The 21,740-nt window shown below is 42.3% G+C and overlaps 1 protein-coding gene across 26 annotated transcripts in view; it reads right to left on the bottom strand.

The window, feature by feature from the left end:
* Window positions 1-21,740, bottom strand: part of HIVEP2 (HIVEP zinc finger 2) — a 216,982-nt gene that overhangs the window by 18,722 nt on the left and 176,520 nt on the right. For 21 of the 26 annotated variants that reach the window (XM_051855304.2, XM_070073481.1, XM_051855303.2 and 18 more), the window contains 3 exons: window positions 16,354-16,445; window positions 6,467-6,511; window positions 174-5,751 (listed from right to left, as the gene is read on the bottom strand). In XM_051855304.2, coding sequence (XP_051711264.2) covers window positions 174-5,363 — 5,190 coding nt within the window. In that variant the 5' untranslated portion in view covers window positions 5,364-5,751; window positions 6,467-6,511; window positions 16,354-16,445. The remainder of the gene's footprint in view (window positions 1-173; window positions 5,752-6,466; window positions 6,512-16,353; window positions 16,446-21,740) is intronic. The other 5 variants (XM_070073488.1, XM_051855316.2, XM_051855317.2 and 2 more) reach the window with 1 other exon arrangement.

Raw genomic sequence — 21,740 nt, 5'->3', positions numbered from 1 at the left:
TTCATGGCACCTGAATGAAGGACATACTTGGAGTTTTGGGGGCTTCTCCCACCCCTGGGGGAGGCCAGAGATGATGAAGATTCCTCCAACCCAGACCTTAGAGCCCTCACTGTGTAGTCTGTTTGGCAATCATCAATACAACACAAGGTACTTTCCCAAACAGCATTGATTACCTGAGAAAACTGTTTCCAAGCACTTGATGAAGTCAGCTTGCCTGTTCCCGGCCGATGCATGGCAGCCAGGGTATAAATTTCTGTGGTGATTTTTTGCTTGGACCTCAGAAGAGCCAGAGTGGTCTTGGTGTTCAATCCCGATGGGTTTGGGTTACAGGAACTAATGCACCATGAAGCATAAACCGAGGATTTGAAGGTGGCCTGCTGCACAAAGTTGGGTTTTGTATAATTCAAGAAGCACCAGCTCACAGTAGTTGTTGTCCGCAGACTGGGGAACTGAAGAATCTGCTGGAAATCTGCCACGTCCGTGAAAAGAAGAGTGGAGTTGGCCATGTTGCCACTGGGACCAGAGGCCATGTGGACCAGCATGCCAATGGGCAGCTTCGAGCCCTTCCCCTCCTCTTCCTGCTGACCATCTCCTGCGGGCAAGGACGAGCCCTGAGGGCTCATGCTCATGTCCGATGCTGTCTCATCGATATCTAACTCATCGGAGGACTCTCTGCTATCTGAAGGTCCACTGCACTTACGCCCCACAGCGGCTGCCCTGGAACCCGGAAGCATCTCCCTGCTGGGTGGGAATGGCTCCCTGGAGGGTGCACTGACGGCTGGATGGTCTTGAGACGAGGAGGGCGACAGGGAGGAGAAGGAAGATGACCCCGACTGCAAGCCATCCTTTGGCTCAGAGGCACATCCTTGTCGAACCAGCTGGGGTTTCTGGGGGCGGGAGAGGTCCTTTTTGATGTCTGAGTTGGTTAGCTCCACGGCACTCAGTTCCTCCACGATTTGTCCATACATCTTTTCTTCTTTGACCCTCTTCTGCTGCTTGGTTTCCATGAAGAGCTCCAAGCTGCTGGCTGGAGAAAGCATTCGCTTGCTACCTCCAAGGGTGGCAGCGCTGTCTGAGGTGGACGGTAAACATAAGGGGATGGAGGATTCTAAGCCAAGGGGTAAGGTCTGAGGTACTTTCCAAATCGGGTATTTTTCCAAGCTTGCATGCTGCCCCAGCACCTGGGCAATGTTAAAACCTATTCCTTGCATGGCTGCATTGGTTACCAGTGTTCTTTGAGTCATATTCTCATCGACCTTGCATATGACAATGGCAGGACTGTTCTGCCCAAGTATCTGAGAAATGCTTGTGTACATGACACTTCCATAGGACGGAACGTGTGTCTGGATCCGAACGGGCACCACCGTTCCCGGTAAGGATTGCAAAGGCCCAGCATTTGCCAAGGCAAAATCTTCTTGAAGAACCTGCTCAGAGGGAGTTTCAGTTGACTTACCACTCGGGTCCGGTGGAAATTTTGGAGGAAGGTTCTTTGAGTGTAGCCCTGATGTTCCCGAATAACACGGGTAAGTTTGCTCTTTTGTGGGTGCATAATCAGCAGATTTCTTTCCCGTGTGCTCGGCGATGTGCTCTAGGGGATAGCTAGAATGAATTTCTGTCTGGAAAGAGGGCTTGCTGTAGCTCTTCTGAGGGTGTGGGGCAAACGGAGGTGGGAAATGTGCCTGCCACCAGGGAGGCTGCTGAGCAGGTAAATGAACCATACACACGGTGGGATACTGAAACTGAAACAAGGCATTCTGGATGGGAGAAAATGGAATAGTCTCTTGATGTGGAAACAAGGGAGGCTGCTCAGGTAAGTGCTTGCTTGTCATATAGGACATTGGTTGTATCAGAGAATTTCTCAGAGATTCCTGACTGTCCATGTGCATGATCTGCTGCTGGGCGAGGTGGTGTGGCCCGGAGCTCAACTGAGCACAAGGAGCCACCACCTGCTTTCCTGGGTCATCCCCTGGAAGAGGAGGGAGCCCAGAGGACGGGCCATGGTGCCATGTGGCCCTGAGGCCGGCCTGCAGCTGTTCCATCTGTTCCTGCTTCACGCTGGGGTCCACGCCACTCTCGCCCTGGGCGATTTCTGGGGAGCCGCTGAAAGAGGCCTGGCGCACCAGAAAGCATTTCTTTCTCTCCCGGGACGGCGACAACACTGAGGCCGGAGCTCCGGCCACAGGAGCGTGGGACAGATTCCCATAATCAAACGATTTGCTGCGAATTTCTGGGACCTCCGTTGGGTGAGGACAAGGCATCTGCTCTGATGAGCAGCGCCGCATTTCCTTTTGGTGGTGGTGGCCTGGAACAGACAGCGAGTAGGAACCAGCAGGGACGGTCAGAAACTCTGAATGCTTCCCGAACTCATCCTGCTTAGGAGGCGCTGTGAGCTTAACGGTTTCTTCTCTTTCGAAAGACATCGAGAAACTGGAGCTGTGGGACAGGTTGCTTTCTTGGCTGGGGCTGCGAGAGAGGCCTGTGCCTGTGGATTCGAAGCTGGACTCCCCTGAGGAGTGCTCCATGTCTGCGAGTCGCAAACGCTTCTTTTTGGGCGGCAGCTTCTCAGCGGGGAGTTGGGAGAGGGTCTCGCTCCTCTGGGGCCACTGGAATTCCTCCACAGGCTTCTCTGGCTCTTTACTCTGGGCTTCTTTCTCCTTCTCAGGTTTATCGGGCTCCTCCGTCACTCGAATCTCCGGAACCTGAATGTTGTGCTGGCGGACCAACCTGGGCTGCGCGTGGTAGGACTGCTGCTGCACCTGCGGGACCTGCGAAGGCTTCCCCGCACCGTCTGCACCGTCTCCGGCTGCAGCCCACTCTGGACTCACGGGAGCTTCAGAAACCTCGCTGTCACCAGTCTCAGAAGGTGAAGGGGCTTTATCCTGTGTGGAAGCCACCAGCTCGGCTGACTCGGACCTTTCAAATGAATTGGGTCGGCTTAGGGAATTTGTGTGCTGGATCACAGAAATCACATTTCCAGGGGGTTTCCTGCCCCCTACGTCTGACACCTTGTCTGAATCTGTGGCTGACGGTGACTCTTCTGACCCAAGAGATGGACTTCCAGACTGCAGCGGGGGCCGACACAGGTCAAAACGCTCAGGGTGACCATGGCAAGGGTTCTCGTGCCCAGCCAGGGCAAATCCACTTCTTACTCCTTCCTGCATCTGCAACTTGGGGTCATAATCTGAAGTCATCATGGCCACAGGAGTGCTCACAACACTGCTACAAATCATGGGGGTGTCCTCTTCATCTCCCACGCTCTTCTCTTTCCGGCGTTTTCTATTTTCACACGTGGTCCCAAACATGGTTGGCACACCCTGCAGTGGTACCATGGGATCCATGAAGTATTCTCCACCGTGTTTTAAAGAACTTAAGCTGGAAATGTCCCTGTAACTTTGCTTTGGTGTCTCCGAGTCTTCCCACTTCTTGTAGAGTTTCCGGCAGACATCATAGTCATACCCAACCCTATCCCCAGGAGCCAATTTCTTCTCCTTCAAGGATGAGCCAGTGACACTCTTGGACATCCTGCCGCCATGGTGCTCCACCTCCACGTGCCCTTCCTGTACCAAAGGCAACTCGAACGCTGCTTGTCGTCTTAACATGCGCTGAGGGGGGATGCCCACGGTGCCAGGATAGAACACGTCGTCAGAGCCCGCCATCCTTTCATCAAAGGAATGGCTCCCTCTCAAGGAAGGAGGAATACTTAAATTAGTTGCCGAAGAAGTTGGCATTGAATTGCTTCTAATAAGGGGTGAAGCGTCTACAGGAGCTTCTAAGAGAACTGGGTTGCTGCCTTGGAAATGTCCCGGGTAAAGCTTTTCTTCATTCCTGACAGATGATGGAATCGTCTGGGGCTGTCTGGACTCACTGTTGAACTTAGCGGATTTCAGCACACTCGTCTGACTGGGGTCAACGTCTCCCTTGCTGGGGATCAGCTGTGAGACGGGATCCTCAAACACCTGGATGTCTAACCTGGTGTTGACATGAGGTAATGGTTCCATCAGGCCCTTCCTGCCCATGCTGGCACGCTCCTGACTCGGGGGTGTAACACTGAGTGCATTTCTCGGGCTAAGCCGACAGTATTTTCCAAAGATGATTTCTTCGTAAGACTTTGCATTTGTGTTGGGGGGGCTTATTTGCTGCTCTGCACTTTCTGAGCGAGAAAAGTAACCAGAATCAGTGCTTCCTTTACTGTGCGGGCTCAGAAGGTTGAGAGAGGGCTCAGAATCATGTCCTTTTTTCTCCGACAGTCTTAGTGCAAGTTTCTGTTTAACCGTGTGAGAGTCATCAGCCTTCGTATTTAAGGACGGATTTGGAAGCGTATCAGAACCAATATACTGAGAGCTCTCATTCGGTAGAGGGATCCCGCTTTTGGGGATAATCAAAATCGGCACCTTCATTGGACCTCCCAACGATTCCTCCAAGGACCCATGATAGCCGCCTCTGCTGGCGATGTCCAGCGGGATGGGTGGGCCGGGGCTCATTTTCTCAGAAGCTTCGGCAAACAAAGAACTCTCCTCATCTGTGTCTGTACTCTGTTCACCATCTGAATGTATTTCTGCTTCTACATCAATAAAACCAGCCTCCAGGTCCAATTTAGATACAGCTGACTCTGTGAAAGGTACTAATCCTGCCTTAATTGCATGGGCATGTGACTTCCTGTGCTTGTACAAATTGCTCTTTGTCTTGAAAGAGAAACCACAAGGTATACATGGATATGGCCTCTCCCCAGTATGGGACCTGATGTGTTTTTTCAGTACGCTTGGTTTGGCACACGCCCTGCTGCAGTAAGGGCAAATGTATTTGCCGGGCTTTTTGGGTTTGTGCTCTTTCTTGTGAGCATCTTCTGCCTGTTCGATACTTTTCTGGGAGTATTGGCTATAAGCAGGGTTCAGACTTGAAAGCTTTTTTCTAGGATAACCACCACTGTGGCCATGGATAGGAAAGGGAAATAAGTCCTCGGAGGCGACAGATGGCAAAGGGCCAGGGAAGAGCCACGGAGGGCCTTCGAGGCTCTGATGGGGCTTGTTGCTGTGCAGGACCCCCTGTGGCAATGAGTGCTGCGGGAAAGAGAGTGAATGTTGGCATGCATAAGGACTGGGGCGGGGCGGTGGGTACTGCTTCTCTGCGACTTGCTGCACCCCTTCTCCAGCTGAGGCTAGCTTCCCAGAACCAAACAGTTGTGCTGATGCTGTGTTTCCAATTTGCTCAGGGTCTATTTGTGGTTGCCGCTGTCCTTCTTGACTGCCGAAAGTGCTCATCTTAATTACAGCTGATGGTTCCTGTCTCCATCTACCTGATGCTTTATCAGTTTCTCCAGACCTTGAGGTAGCGTTTTGTCCTAGAGCTGTGTCCCCAGTGTCCATTTTGTGATGCAAGGTCTTAAGTGCTAGTTTGCTTGAAAGCCGTGCAGACTCATGGAGTGTCTCCAAAGCTGTGCTTTTTTAAAGCTTGGCTGCTTCCATGTTCCAGGGTATCTGCAAATTCAGTGATTGCTCCTTCTCTTTGGAAACTTGTATGCCCACGCTGTAGTCAGTGGGCATTAGATGGTGATGTCCTTGGACCAGGGCTATAACACAGTTCTCTCCATTGCAGAAATGTCCATCCAAAGGTTAAGTGCAAATATATAAAGATATCTTATGGCATTTGAATATTTTCTACTAAAACGAAATTGGGATGATGGATAGTCTAGGAGAAATTTTGCCCATCAACTACAGCAAAGTTCAATCACCAGTTTCACTAAGACAAAATGACCTACGAGAAAAGAAAACACAAAAATATCATTACAGCAATTATCAAATGAGAAATCCAAATCAATCCTAAACAGCCAACCTGGAATCGGATAGTTTTTTTTTTTTTTTACTCCAAAGCATTCTTTCTATAGCTATTGCATTAATTTCACAATTAAAGGATATTAATTTCAAATTTAGCATTAAGTCGTAAGTATAAATCTCTTTGAAATTGGAAATTTGGTCATCCTATTAAATATTCCATAGTTTTAGATAGAAAACTAGATGCAATAAAGCTTCACATATAATTATTATTTATGTATTCATAGTATGTTTAAAGCCTTGATTAACAAGATTAACACCATTCTTATCCAAGTTTTGACTTACATGTTAAGTACACATCTAGTGATATAATTTATAATTAATATAAAATATTTGTTTATATAAAATGTTTACCATAGTCTAAATGTAAATAATGCCTAAAACGCATTTTAATAAAATATACAAAGCAAATAGCATATAAAAACAGAACATTTTATATAATATATAAATATTAAATATAGGTATATTTTTATAGCTTAAAAACAGCTATTACTAATGCTAGACCAAGGTAATAAGAATCAAAGATTATCACATAACTTTGGAAAAGGAGAACAGTACATTTAACAAAACCACTACAAGTCTTCATAACATGGAAAACAAAGCATATTTTTGGGACAGTTTAAAAATAAAGTGGTTACCTGAAGAGTTTAAAGTTCTCAAGGGCATGATTGTCCTGACGCTTCCTGGGTACAAAACAAATGCAGTTAGGAAAGACTGTCGTATTAAACTAATACACTGTTATATGCAAATACAAATTAAATTCCTATTTCCAGTTCATTACATATAGGACTTACAATGCTGCGTGCCCTAAAACAGGAATGAACTGCTTCAGAATATGCCACACTAAGTCAGTATCTTAAAAGACACTGTGTCCAAAAATAACTCAAAAATTCATTAACAAGTCATAATACTTTCTAAAATAAAAGATTACTACAACAAAACATCTTAATTTTTTTTTGCACACAACCAGCTTAGTTCTAATTCCCTAAATATCAAAACATTCAGTATCGTGGATTTTTTTTATTGCACCCCTAAGTTTGAACATTTAAAAGAATGTGTTTTTGTTTAGGTACTTACATCACAACAAAGTGAGACAGATGACAGTGAATGGCTCCGGAAGACTTGAAACTTAGTGTCAGATTTTAAAGGAATACTTGATTTCCATAAGGGAGTCATCTATGTACCCAGAAGATTCTGAGAACTTCCATGCTAAATTATATCAATTATGATGGAAGCTGAGATGTGTCCTTGATGGGCAATGTGGCAGTGTTCATCAGTCTAAGAAAGCTCAAACACTTTGGCTCAAGTATTCCACTGGTGTGAACAAGTGCACAAAGATGTATATACAAAGACTATTTAAATAAATTATGGTTCAATCATCAAACTGGCTATTATAAAATATAGATTACAGCTATAAGTACCTACATGGAAACTCACTCAGGTATAGCTATATAAAGGCAAGAAAATATTACAATCCCATTTGTGTAAAAGAGAAATAGGTGATAAACAGAAGTTTCCTGTTGGGATGCTAAGTAGCCATTTTTTTTTTTTTTAAACAGGTAGAGTTACAGACAGTGAGAGAGAGAGACAGAGAGAAAGGTCTTCCTTCCGTTGGTTCACTCCCCAAATGGCCGCTATGGCGGCGCACTGTGCCGATCCGAAGCCAGGAGCCAGGTGCTTCCTCCTGGTCTCCCATGTGGGTGCAGGGGCCCAAGCACTTGGACCATCCTCCACTGCCTTCCCGGGCCACAGCAGAGAGTTGGACTGGAGGAGGAGCAATGGAGACTAGAACTGGCGCCCATATGGGATGCCGGTGCCACAGGTGGAGGATTAACCAAGTGAGTCACGGTGCTAGCCCCGCTAAGTAGCTTTTAACACAGAAGTAGAACCAGGGAGTTAGAGAAAGGTGGAGAAAGGGATTTTATTTTTTTACCTTCTTACTTTTAATAAGTTTTGCTTATATTTTTTCCAACATGGGCATGTTCACTTTTTTTAAGTAAAATACTGATTAATAAAAAAAGATAGTATTATGCAAATGCACTGTAGATTCCCAAACTGAAACTCAGGTGCTGCTCCTATTCCCATGGCAAATTTGCTTCCTAATATACAACTCTTCTCTGATGATGATGAGAAAGGAAGTGAACATAGGAATTCCCAAAGAATAAATCTTTGGGGTGAAAACTCAGTATCCCCCAGATATTTGTAGCAAGATATCTGTAATCAGAGTTCCCACTGCTCACAGTCTTGAAGCAAAATAGATTTGTAATGCAACTGTCACAGAAATTAGACCACCAAACAGCCCAGGAAACCTTACTTTGCGAAAACTTTTACAATTGGATTGAAGTGCCCCCATGACTCCACAGCAATTTTCCGAAGCACCCTCTGAAAGGGAAGTGAAGACCTCCTAAAATTCCAAAGCAAACTTGCTCCTGTCAAATCCAGCCACCATGCTAACAAGAAGCATATACATTGTTGAATCTCACCTGGCTGGATTTTGTGTTTAATTAACTAAATATTTAAGGTTCATGTAGACATGACCTATGTCCAACTTTCAGAAGTAAGCATTCTCCAAAATGGAAGTAGAGTGTATTTCCAATTCAAGAGAGAAATGTTTGTGTTTTCAATAGGGCTCAGAGTTTGAATGGAATGTTTTCTAAGTTACTTACCAAATTTAATATTTTATAATGGCATTACTACATATGCAGTTCTAATGCTAACATAGATTGAGCATCCCTAATTAGAAAATCCAAAATTCGGGGATGGTATTTTGGTGTAGTGGGTTAAGCTGCAACCCATATGGGCACTGGTTCCAGTCCCAGCTGCTCCACTTCCAATCCAGCTCCCTGCTGATATGCCTGGGAAATCAGTAGAGGATGATGTGGATGGGTGCTTGGGCACCTGCATGCATGTGGGAGACCTGGAGGTGATTTCTGGCTCCTGGCTTTGGATCAGCCTAGCTCCAGCTGTTGTAGCCATCTGGGGAGTGGACCAGCAATAAAAGACCTCTTTCTGCCTCTCCCTCTCACTCTGTAACTTTGCCTGTCAAATAAATTAAAAATTAAAATTTCAAAAAAGAAAATCTAAAATTCAAAATCCTCTAAACTCCAAAACTTTTTGAGCACTGACAAGAAACTACAAGTGGAACATTCCACACCTGATCTCATGTGATGGGTTCCCAGCAAAACACGGATGCACTAAAAATATGATACAAAATTACCTTCAGGGGCAGGCATTTGGCCCAGCGCTTAATATGCCATTTGGGATACCCATGTCCCGTATCAGAATGCCTGGGTTCCAGTCCAAGCTCAGCTTTTGATTACATCTTCCTGCTCCTGTGCACCCTGAGAAGCTGCAGTGATGGCTCAAATAACTGAGTTCCTACCACTCACATGGGATATCTGCATTGAGTTTCTCTCCCTCTCTCTCTCTCGCAAATTAAATAAATAAAGTTAGTTTTAATACACATAGTCAGGCATTGTGACACAGTGAGTTAAATTGCTGTCTACAACACCTACCTCCCATAGTGGAGCACCAGTTTGAGTCCTGGATGCTTTGTTTCCAATCCAGTCCCCTGCTAAGGTGCTTGGAATAGCAGCAAAAGATGGCTGAGACTCTGATGGAATTTCAGGCTCCTGGCTTAGGCCTGCACCAGCCCTAGCCAATCTGATCATCTGGGGAATAAACCAGCAGATGGAGGATCTACTCCTGCCCCTCACCACTCTGCCTTTCAAATAAATAAATAAATTTTAAAAAAATTTAAATTAAGGGGCCAGCGCCGTGGCTCAATTGGTTAATCCTCCGCCTGTGGCACTGGAATCCCTTATGGGCGCTGGGTTCTAGTCCCAGCTGCTCCTCTTTCAGTCCAGCTCTCTGCTGTGGCCTGGGAGGGCAGTGAAGGATGGCCCAAGAGCTTGGCCCCTGGCACCTGCATGGGAGACCAGGAGGAAGCACCTGGCTCCTGGCTTCGGATCAGTGCAGTGCCAGCCATAGTGGCCATTTGGGGAATGAACCAACAGAAGGATGACTTTTCTCTCTGTCTCTCTCTCTCTCACTGTCTAATTCTATCTGTCAAATAATAATAAAAATTTTAAATTAAGAAATAACACTCAGGCTGTGTATATGAGGGGAAATAAGAAATAATACTATTCAGGCTGTGTATATGAGGGGTACATGAGATATAAATGAATTTCATACTTAGACTTGGGTCTCATACCCAAGATATCTCACTATGTATACACAAGTATTCCAAAAATATGAAATCAGAAACACTTCTGGTTCTAAGCATTGCTGATAAGCGATACTCAACATACAATAACAATAATAATAGTTGTCCTTTACTGTGTATTTACTATATGCAGAATACTGTTATGGAGTTTTCCATATATTATCTTATTCAGTCTTCACAGCAGCCATTGCTATAGATATCATCACACCTATTTTATAGTTGAGGGTGATGCTTAGGGATGTAGAGTGGCACAATCAGTCTTCAAATCCAAGTTTGGCTGAGCTCCATCTCACCCACTGTTAAATTTTACCACAATTTAAAACAATATATCTTCAACAACTTGTCCCCTGAATACTTTCACTAACTTCAAGATTTGGAATATCTGAACTTACAATGGTTCCTGCAAAACACGAGTCTATGAGCTCTGCAAGTTTAAGGTACAGAAACTGGTCACAAAATGCCATTTCCTACAAGTCATAAAAATCATCATTTAAATACTGTTCAAAATATGTGAAGTATTAATTGGGCACCTCCTGCTGGGAATAGGGTACATTCTCCCAGTAAATTATTTTCCTTTGTTCTTTGAAATCATTATTTTAAGGAACATAGGAGTGTCATAAGTGAAGACTAGGCTCTTATCACTCCTCATCCTATGGCTCACAAAGAATAAATAATTTTGCTTAAAACATAAACTTAAATAAGAACACAAAATTTTATTTACTGTATCAATAGATTTAATAAATTATTAAATAGAATATAATGTTTTTATTAGCCAGGAGGTAGTACTTTAAAATCAAACATATGGGGTGGGCCCTGTGGCAGAGCGGGTTAATGCCCTGGCCTGAAGCGCCAGCATCCATATGGGTGTCAGTTTGAGACCCAGCTGCTCCATTTCACATCCAGCTCTCTGCTATGGCCTGGGAAAGCAGTAGAAGACAGCCCAAGTGCTTGGACCCCTGCACCTACGTGGGAGACCTGGAAGAAGCTCCTGGCTCCTGGCTTTGGATCACTGCAGCTCTGGCCATTGCAGCCAATTGTGGGGTGAACCAGGGAGTGGAAAACCTCTCTCTCTCTCTCTCTCTCTCTCTGCATCTCCTCTCTCTGTGTAACTCTAATTTTCAAATAAATAAATAAATCTTAAAAAAAATCAAACATGTAATTTTTACAGCTCACAATGAGTTGAAACCACTACACTAATGTAGATATAATTCTCATTCACTAAAGACACAGCATGCAACAGATGCACCAAATAAAATCCAAAGACAATATTATACTATCAGAGAATAGATCAAAAGATAAAGAATGGTGATTTACATAACATTCAAAAGCAGATATCTTACTATCAGAGCAAAAGTTATCTAAAGCATTAATTGTTTTGGGGTTTAATTTTTAGAAGAACAAGATGAATTAGAAAAAAATACTATCAGGGCTGTGGCTATGGTATAGTGGGTAACTGTCTGTGCTGCTGGCAATCCATTTGGGCACCAGTTCGAGTCTGGGATGCTCCACTTCGGATCCAGTTCTCTGCTATGGCCTGGGAAAGCTGCGGAGGATGGCCCAAGTCCTTGGGTCCATACGCATCCCAGATGAAGCTCCTGGCACCTGGTTTTGGATTGGTCCAGCTCTGGGCATTTTGACCATTTGGGAGTGAAACAGCAGACGGAAGATTCTCTCTCTCTCTCTCTCTCTCTCTCTCTGTAACTGCCTTTCAAACAAATAAACAGATATTTTAAAAAAGCAAAAATATTATCTATATTTTATTAAAAATAAATTTTCTGGCTGGCACCATGGCTCACTAGGCTAATCCTCCGCCTAGCGGCACCGGCACGCCGGGTTCTAGTCCCGGTCGGGGTGCCAGATTCTGTCCCAGTTGCCCCTCTTCCAGGCCAGCTCTCTGCTATGGCCCGGGAGTGCAGTGGAGGATGGCCCAAGTGCTTGGGCCCTGCACCCCATGGGAGACCAGGATAAGTACCTGGCTCCTGCCATCGGATCAGCGCAGTGCGCCGGCCACAGCACGCCAGCCGTGGCAGCCATTGGAGGGTGAACCAACGGCAAAGGAAGACCTTTCTCTCTGTCTCTCTCTCTCACTGTCCACTCTGCCTGTCAATAAATAAATAAATAAATTTTCTAAAAAGTTGACAGGATCACTCTATAGTTTCCTAACAGCATTTATTATCTAGAAGGTGTTTTTTTTCTTTTTTTTTTCTTTTTTTTTGTACAGGCAGAGTTAAACAGTGAGAGAGAGAGAGAGAGAGAGAGAGAGAGAGAGAGAGAGAGAGAAAGGTCTTCCTTCCATTGGTTCACTCCCCAAATGGCCACTATGGCCGGCGCGCTGTGCCAATCTGAAGCCAGGAGCCAGGTGCTTCCTCCTGGTCTCCCATGCAGATGCAGGGCCCAAGCACTTGTGCCATCCTCCACTGCCTTCCCGGGCCACAGCAGAGAGCTGGACTGGAAGAGGAGCAACTGGGACAGAATCCGGCGCCCCAACTGGGACTAGGACCTGGGATGCCGGCGCCGCAGGCGGAGGATTAGCCAAGTGAGCCGCGACGCCAGCCATCCGGAAGGAGGTACCTTTCTCTGAAGGGAGGAGAGAACTTCCACTTTGACTAGGACCTTGTCTAAATATGATCAGTGTCGGTGAACTCAAAAGGCTTCCATAGCCTTGGAAACTCATGACAAGAGCCTAGGGTGATTACTGATGCCATAAACAAGAGTGTCAATTTGTTAAGTCAACAACAGGAGTCACTGTGCACCTACTCCTCATGTAGGATCTCTGTCCTTAATGTGCTGTACATTGTGATTTAATGCTATAACTAGTACTCAAACAGTATTTTTCACTTTGTGTTTCTATGTAGGTGCAAATTGTTGAAATCTTTACTTAAAATATGCTAAACTGATCTTCTGTATATAAAGAGAATTGAAAATGAATCTTGATGTGAATGGAAGGGGAAAGGGAGAGGGAAAGGGGAAGGTTGCGGGTGGGAGCGAAGTTATGGGGGGGGAAGCCATTGTAATCCATAAGCTGTACTTTGGAAATTTATATTCATTAAATAAAAGTTTAAAAAAAAGATTCAAAATTGTGATCCCAGTTAAAAAACACATGAATTCAATCATGCAATAGTTTGTCAGGAAAATCTCCTAAAAGGAAGAGAATTTCTCGATAAGCCTACCTATGATGTCCCCCTATCTTACCAAGAAACTAGATTATCTCCAGCCTGTACCATGCTTCTATATTCAGGGCTTGTGCCAGAAAAGCTCTGTTTGTCTGGTCTGAACCAAAAGTCTCATCAGTAGGTAATCATTCAGGTCAGCATTTTTCCGAACAGCACTAACTCGTCACTGCAGTGACAGGCTTAAAAATACTACCAGGGGAATGGAAGTCATTCCTATTTCACACAAATCTTTTACACTGGATTTTAAACAGTATCTGAGGATTCACTATTCTCTCCTACACCATTGATGCAGATCCTTCAACTCACTGCTACCCAGAAAATCACTTCCCTTCTAGAAGCTTCTGAGAAATACAAAGAAAGGCAAGTGGAAGAGAAAAAGAGTGATGGGTCCTTTTAAGAATTTACAGATCATATTTTAAAATGTGGACTTGTTTTATTGACTGGTTGTCTACAGCTGCTTTATCCCAGAAACAAAAACATTCTGTGAAATCATGTGTTGTATGGTATGTCTTTCTCTTTCCAACAAAGCAGGATTTGGGAGGGTTCTAAAGTTTCTTTGCTGCTCTCCCCCACTTTAAACTGAGGACAATAAATTCATTTTAAAACCATAGGGCTTTCAAAGTTAGTCTAAGGTCTGATAGGACATTTATGCTATTTTTGTTAGGGGTGGTACTTTTAGTAAGTGACTTCATTATTCCAAAATTTGCATAAAATCTTGAGCATGTGTTTTATTGCTAAAATGTATGAAAATGTCTTTAGATGGTAAAACACTTATATAAGTATATTATAGAAGGAAATTTACATTAAATGGATCATTCAGTCTAAGAAAATACTTTCTTTGGACCTCATAATATTATTACAAATCATTTAAGCATGCTATTGTATAAACTATAATTTTAACTAAATTTTCTCAATATACATCTAGTTAGAGTTGTAAAGATTATAGTATTGCAGCTAACTATAGCTACATTATTTCTCTATGATCACACAGATTCAAATCGCTTTTCAGATTCTCTAATAGTATATTGAAAGTAAAATTTGATTATTCCAATCAATTGATACATTTAAAAATGCAACGTGAGAGCAATTCTCACACGAAAACAGCTAGTTATCATTTTATTCACTGAGATTTCTTTTTATGGTAACCAAACCCACACAGTCATTTTTGGCACCCACTGCCAACAAAGGAGCGGTATTCCAAACACAGTTTCACACTCACATCTACAATGCTCCCTAACGTTTCTAAGAGCTGCGGGAGCAGTGAGGCATTTTACCAGATGACAAAATTCAGAAGATTTGACTTTGAGGTAACCTGTGGATGGTGATACACACAGCCCATGGGCATCTTACAGCCAGTGAAGACAGGCAGTTTCTAGCAGATTCACTCATTTTCAGAAAGGGGTAAGTTGAAAAAGCTTTTACCTTCTGCGTGGTTATTTCATTGGTAACAGAACTAAAGGAATTGAAGCAAAAGAAAGGAAAAAGGATCACAGGGAGAGGTCCCATTTTTTCTGAGTCTGCATCAGCCCCTCTTCATAGCCCCACTCAAATAAACTTGGCACCCAGTTAACTAATTTCCTCAGACAGGCCCCGAAAGGAAAGACCCAGCACTAATCTCCAATACAGACCTCCTCAGAGGTCCCTCCAGGATAACAGCTGGTGGGATTGGCAGCAAGGCAGGCTTGCTCTGCCGATGAATAAAAGCCTACAGTATCCGGGGCTGTCAATCTGGAACATTCTGCTTAGAAAAACACTATCATAGGAAAAAACTCTACCTCAGGATATTAATCACCACTTGAGTGGTGGCAGAAGTCAAGTGTGCATTAAAGAATAACATCCTAAATAATCATAGGGCAGAATGACAGGCATAAAACTCCACCCTTTGCTCTTTCCAGTAATTTAATAACAAAACAGTTTTGAACATTAAAATACTTATTTGGTCTTTTTGAGAATTTGGTGGTGTTCAAAAGAAAACACAAGAGAACTTTAAAACATTTATGGGAATGGAGTTAAGACATACTTATTTGGGTGCAAAATAAAGTTTGAAATCCTATGCATAGTTCTTCTAAAATTTACGTTTTCTTTGAACTTTTTGAATGTCCCTTGTATAGCTGTATGCCTTATGCTAGTAATTATAAAATGACATTTTAAAAGTGATGGCCATATATTTGTCTCTAAAATGAGATAGACCAATTATAAAATATTTAAGCAGCGCGTGGGCATGTCAGAGTACTACTGCTTTAACACTGTAAACCCACTTTCCACTGAGATACCCGTTGCCTGACCTCTGCACGAAGTGCACATGCTCAGGGGGTACCAGGTAAGGGGAGAAAGGACCTTCCGAACAGACAGGACCAGTGCCAGAGTCCATCTGAATAAAGACTTATTTCCCCAGAATGCTTTTTAGAAGGCACCTTCTTGAGAGCCAAATTCATTACAAATGCTTCTTTTAGCAAAAATTCTCCTAACCTTGGTTCTCTTTAAAATGAGCAAAAAGTTGCCAGTAGAAGAAGGAATACATGTATTACATAAAATCCTGCCAAGCAATTCAGAGAATTTTCAGAGAAAAATACAAACATTGTAACGATGACCCTACAATTTGACATACTTAAAACCTAATCAGATATTTAAAACCTAAGGGAAAATTGAACTTTATTTTTCCATATGGGCTGCATCACTGCAGATATTTGTAGAATTTTCATGCTTAGTCAAGACATTTATGATTTATTTTGACTATAGCATGGTGCCTTTCATATTTTGCCACAAATCTTTTTCAACTTTTTACGATTGTAATTTCACTTTTCTAGTGGAGTGCTTTCCCAATATACAGCAAAAGTAATTACTATTATTAAGAATTTATTAAATAGAATTTCACATGAAAATAAACTCAAAGAAGTTCTCTCAAATGAGGCTATCCCAATTAGGCCAGTTATCATTAAAGTTGATATTATTATGAACAGCAAAACTAAAAAAAATTCTCACAACATTCTTCTCTTTAGATGGAATATATATTGCTTATTCTTTTGGTGTCAACTCCAGCTCACATACAAGTTCATGGTAGGCCAGAACTGCTTTACAAATTAAATGTATAAACAATAGAATAAAATAATAAACTGTGATTATTAACCTGTTATCTTCATATCAGAACAGTGCATCACAACTGTCTGCTTTGCAAGATGCCAACTCTCCCGTAGAAACTTGTGCACAACTTCTGGGAATCTGAAAGATCAATGAGTGACTATTTCAAAGACGATGACACTGCAGTGAATTTCACAGGCATACTTCTCCATGCACACAAAACACCTTCTTTTAGGAAAGAAAACTTGGAATTGGATCTCTCAAGAAATCTCTTAATGTCAACAAAAATTTTCCTTTCTCTTAACACAATTTAGATCTTTTTAGATAAATACTTGTATTAAAAGGGAACTGCGTATAATCATGAAAGCAGAGGCAATTTCAAAAATAAATCTAGAGCTAAAACTTGATGTGTTGGAACTAGAAATTTTGTCACTGCATCCATGCTACATTCTGCTTACAGCTAAGATTTCTACAAAACTTCTTTTGGTGCATCAGCAACTCAACTACACAGAAAGAGGCTGCCACAAATTCTTCTGTATAGTTTATTCCAGCAATGTTATGTTCTGGGCTAAAATTATTTTCTGAAAGTGGAATCCAAACAAAGCAAGTACAACTCTGAGATTTCGCATACTCTACTAAGTACTGAAGGAAGGGACTTTCTCATATTTAGAATGAATGTTTATCCAAGTCTGATCCAAAGAAACACAAGAGACTAAACCATTTAATTCAAATTGATTAATCATCAACCATCTCCAGAAGGTTTATTTTCCAGTATAAAAGTTCATTAAAAATATTAGTAGACTACTCATAGATGGTTACTATGTATCCGTTATTTTTAGAAAAGTATTGCTTTTGGGGCTGGCACTGTGGCATAGCAGGTAAAGTCACCCCCTGCAGTGCTGGCATCCCATATGGACACTGGTTGGTATCCCGACTGCTCCACCTCCAAACCAGCTCTCAGCTATGGCCTGGGAAAGCAGTAGAAGATGGCCCAAGTCCTTGGGCCCCTGCACCCATGTGGAAGACCTGGAAGAAGCTCCTGCTCCTGGCTTCAGATTGGTACAGCTCTGGCCATGTGGCCAACTGGAGAGTGAACCAGTGGATGGAAGACTTCTCTCTCTGCCTCTCCTTCTTTCTCTGTGTAACTCTGACTTTCAAATAAATAAATAAATCTTAAAAAAAAGTATTGCTTTTTTTCCTGACATTATTACACCAAAATCCTCACAGCAAGGACTAAAGCTTTAAGACACAAGAATTAAAATATGCCTTCCCTCAATGCCAGTCCATATGTGCACTCGAAGTACTTCAAGGCAGTCCTTGGCTTTAATTCCACCCCACCTCTTTTGTGCACATCACTGCAGTAGGACTTCGGGACACCCTGTGCACTTTGAGACATGAATCATTACAAGCAAGTAGGCCCACTCGGTTCCTCAAAAGACAAAAAAGGAGCAAAAAATAGCTTCTGTAATTGAAGCAAGAACCACGTCAGAGACCAGATGAATGTGGGTGGTCAGATAAGATTCTGTTGCTGCAAAGGGCAATTTATTAAGCAAATGCTAGAATTATTTTCCTTTTTAAACTTTGTTCTTCTTGCCTCAAATCAACCATTTGCTGGCACTCAAAATGACACCTGTCAAGCTCTACTGTTATTAAAATTGAGAGTTTCATCAATGTCAAAAACCATGATTGATTAATATTAAAGGGATGGCAGTGACATCATTAAAATACATGGTCTATAAGATAATTAACTAGCTCTTTTTAACACACCAAATATCAAATATCACTTTTTTTTAAAGTACTTCCAAAAAACCCAAAAAGTGTACCTTGATAATATGATCACAGCTAGTGTAAAGTAAGGATCTCTCAGAAAAAAAATATATAAATAAATACATAAAAGAAATCACTGATGTCTTCGGAAAACTGGCCTACAACCTAAATGGGCTGACATTCTATAGATAGAGCTTTTCACAGGAAGCAGTACATTGTAGGATTTACTGACTGCCCATGACTGGTCAACCCCTAGTCATTGAACTCACAGACAAGAAGGGAAAAGGAGAGCTTAATTCTCAGGAGATCAGTACTCAAGCCCATACCCTGTGGAAATCATCGTTCCTGCCAGCCTCCTCCACAGACAAAACAGAGCACAGGAGCGCCCCAGAGAAGCTGTGGCAGGACACATTCTCTATTTTGATTCTGCTTCTCCAGTCTTGCTTTCAAGACAATGGTCACAGGGAGTGGGAAACAACCCTTTCACATCTATATGTGACATTCCAGGTTATAAAAGGTTATATCCCCCTTCCCACTCAGTGAGAGCATTCAAAATTTGGTTCTATCACATGACTTGCAGCTCATGACCTCTTTTAATATTTTTGTTTTCCTTGAAAAACAAACAAAATGCAATGGTAATAGCATCATATTTATGTATTATGTTACAGGAACTTCAAGATAATATGATTTTAAAGCAAAGATTCCAACAGTATTAACATGAAAGATACAACATGGATTTAAGCAATCCTGCACAAATCATAGTTGCAAATTGGAAGTAATAATGGCACCTATGAGAAAGTAATTATTGTTGTTGCTAAAATGAAACACACAGACATCATCATGGAGAAGTAGTAGTATTATTGCAATGAAGACACAGAGAAACCATCACAGCATTAATTTTAAGAGAATCTTTGGGGTCAGTTTCTGCCTCTTTCCTCAAATGGTATTGAGAGTGCAAACTTATGTTCTCTAGACATCCACAGTTTACACAGTATAAAGTTTAAACATGGAATAAAGGAAGAGAGAGAAGTAGACATTTGGTCTAGCAGTTAAGACTTCAGTCAGGACAGCCATGTCTCAAATCAGAGTGCATGCGACTGAGTCCCAGCTCCAGCTTCCTGCTAATGCTACCCCAGAAGTCAGTGGTAACGGCTCAGTTCTTGGGCTCCCACCATCCATATGAGACACTTAGAATAAATTTTTGGCTCCTTGTTTCCATCAGGCAACCTCAGCTGTTACAGGCATTTGGGAAGTGAACCAGCAAGTAAAAGCACACTCTATGCTGTGTGTGTGTGTGTGTGTGTTGGTCTATTTCTCATTCAAATTTTTTTAAGGAAACATTTTTTTTTTAAATAAGGAGAGACTGTCATTTCTTTGCTTTGGGATTATTGGATTCATAGGAAATTAATAGGTAAAGAAAAAAACTTACTATTTAATAAAATTAACACATTTTCAGAAAGTGCTAACAAATCTTGCTAGATATTCTCAAGTTATTCAAAATTCACTCCAAAATATGAAGTGAAAATTAACCTTCACATTACTAAATGTAGGGTGATTTTTCCATCAGCCTGCACGTTTATGGGAGAGATCTTTAAAAATATTGTCCAATCCTTCATCTCCTATGGGTAACAAATACTTGGAAAGCTTGAGTATTCTTGTTTCTGTTCTGGTGAGTTCTTTGTCTTTCTACTCTCTGTAGGGAAGAAAAATCTTTGGAATTAGATATTTATTTTTGGATGTTTACAGATTATTATCACTAACCTAAACAAGGGTCAGGTAGGGCTAACGATTTGAAGATGGAAAGATAAACAAATATTGTTAAAATATCCATTGTTAGGATTGTTTACTTCTATCCTCTACTCTTCCAAATTATTTTAAAGTAGTGATGGCTTAATGGTTTAATATAACTCTTGAATGAATTTTGAAAGAGGTTTAGGTTTCACTGGCAAACCTCTAAGGCAACTATAAATACCTTCCTATCATTCTTGTTTTAGCTGAGGTTAAACATGTACTAGATTATAATTTTATTTATTTTTTTAGAAGACATATTTATTTATTTGAAAGGCATGGTTACAGAAAGAGAGAGGCAGAGGCAAAGAGAGAAATCTTCCATCAGCTTGTTCACTCTCCAAATGGCCATAACAGCCAGGGCTTGGTCAGGCAGAAGCCAGGAGCCAGGAACCTCATATGGGTCTCCCATATGGGAACAGGGGCCCAAGCATTTAGGCCATCTTCTGCGAGCATATTAGCAGGGAGCTGTATCAGAAGTGGAACAGATGGGACATGAACTGGTGCTCATATGTGACGCCAAGCACTGCAGGTTGTGGCATAACCTGCAGCACCACAGCTTAAGAGGAACAGATGATAAGATGAACCAGTCACACTTTGGATGGAAGCTGTCACAAGGAAAAAAGACTGCACACATTCTATGAAAAAATGGCCAAAAGGATCTAGAAACAAGACATGACATCATCATTTCTCAGTTAAAAGCAATGTTTAAGCATGATATGCTTAAAAGAATGAATAATACTATTCATTCACTAGAGAAAAGACACAGTATTTTAATTTTTCAGTAGGGAGTAGAAAAGATTCAAAAGTAGTGGCTAAAAGAGGGAGAAGGGCACGAAAGAGAAAGCAGGGTTCAAGATGCACTCCATGAATTTCACAAGATTTTGTAGATAGCTATCTTCCCTTCTTTCACCCCCAACAAGCACACAAAAGGAGGAGCTTCGATAGCTCACTGTGCCACTTTGGAGCGCCAAGAGTGGCCCAGGGCAAGAGTAGTGAGAGGCAGGTGAAGGCAGGCACAGGCTGGAAACCTCCAATCTCTGCCACTTCAATCAATTTGGTGACTGTAAGATATAAGCTTACCTCTCTAGAAATGGATTTGATGGAGCCAGTGCTTGCAGCACTGGCACCCCATGTGGGCACCAGTTCCAGTCTTGGCTGTTCCACTTCCAATCTGGCTCCCTGATAATGTACCTGAGAAAGCAATAGAGGATGGCCCAAGTCTTTGGGCTCCTGCACCCGTGTGGGAGACCCAGAAGAAGCTCCTGGCTCCTGGCTTTGGATCAGTGCAGCTCCAGCCATTGCAGCCATTTCGGGAGTGAAATGGCTCTCTGCCTCTCTCTCTCTCTCTCTCTCTCTCTCTCTCTCTCTCTCTCATTACCTCTCTGTAACTATCAAATAAATAAAATAAATCTTTAAAAAAAGAAATGGATTTGATATGAAGACACAGGTTGGTGTTTGAAGGAAAAACACAAGATATGAATAGGAAAGGGGAAATGGTCATTTTGGAATACGGGCCAATTTATAAATGAGACAAGGAGAAGGCTTTGAAAAGTCAAGATGTATGGAGAGAGGGACTCCCATACAATTTGCACAAGAGGAGGACAAGGCAAACAGAGTCTCAATGAGTTTATTTTGCCATTTTGCTTAGGATTCTGGCTCTAGAAACTGTAACATATACACATATAGAAATATCCCATCGCATCCCCTTTAAATACAAACAATTTTGGTGGCAATTAACAGAAGAAAGATCCCACAGCTACCTTTGGTCTATTGGCTGCCTCTCAGGAGGCAGGTAGTGCTGGAACACAGAACAGGCAGGAAACAAGCACGGGGTAAATTAAAAATAGCAAACAAAAAAAGCCAGCCACAAGGGCAGGC

This window comes from Oryctolagus cuniculus, chromosome 5, assembly GCF_964237555.1.
Source record: "Oryctolagus cuniculus chromosome 5, mOryCun1.1, whole genome shotgun sequence".
Lineage (NCBI taxonomy): Eukaryota > Metazoa > Chordata > Mammalia > Lagomorpha > Leporidae > Oryctolagus > Oryctolagus cuniculus.
This window is presented reverse-complemented; position numbering and strand designations above follow the sequence as displayed.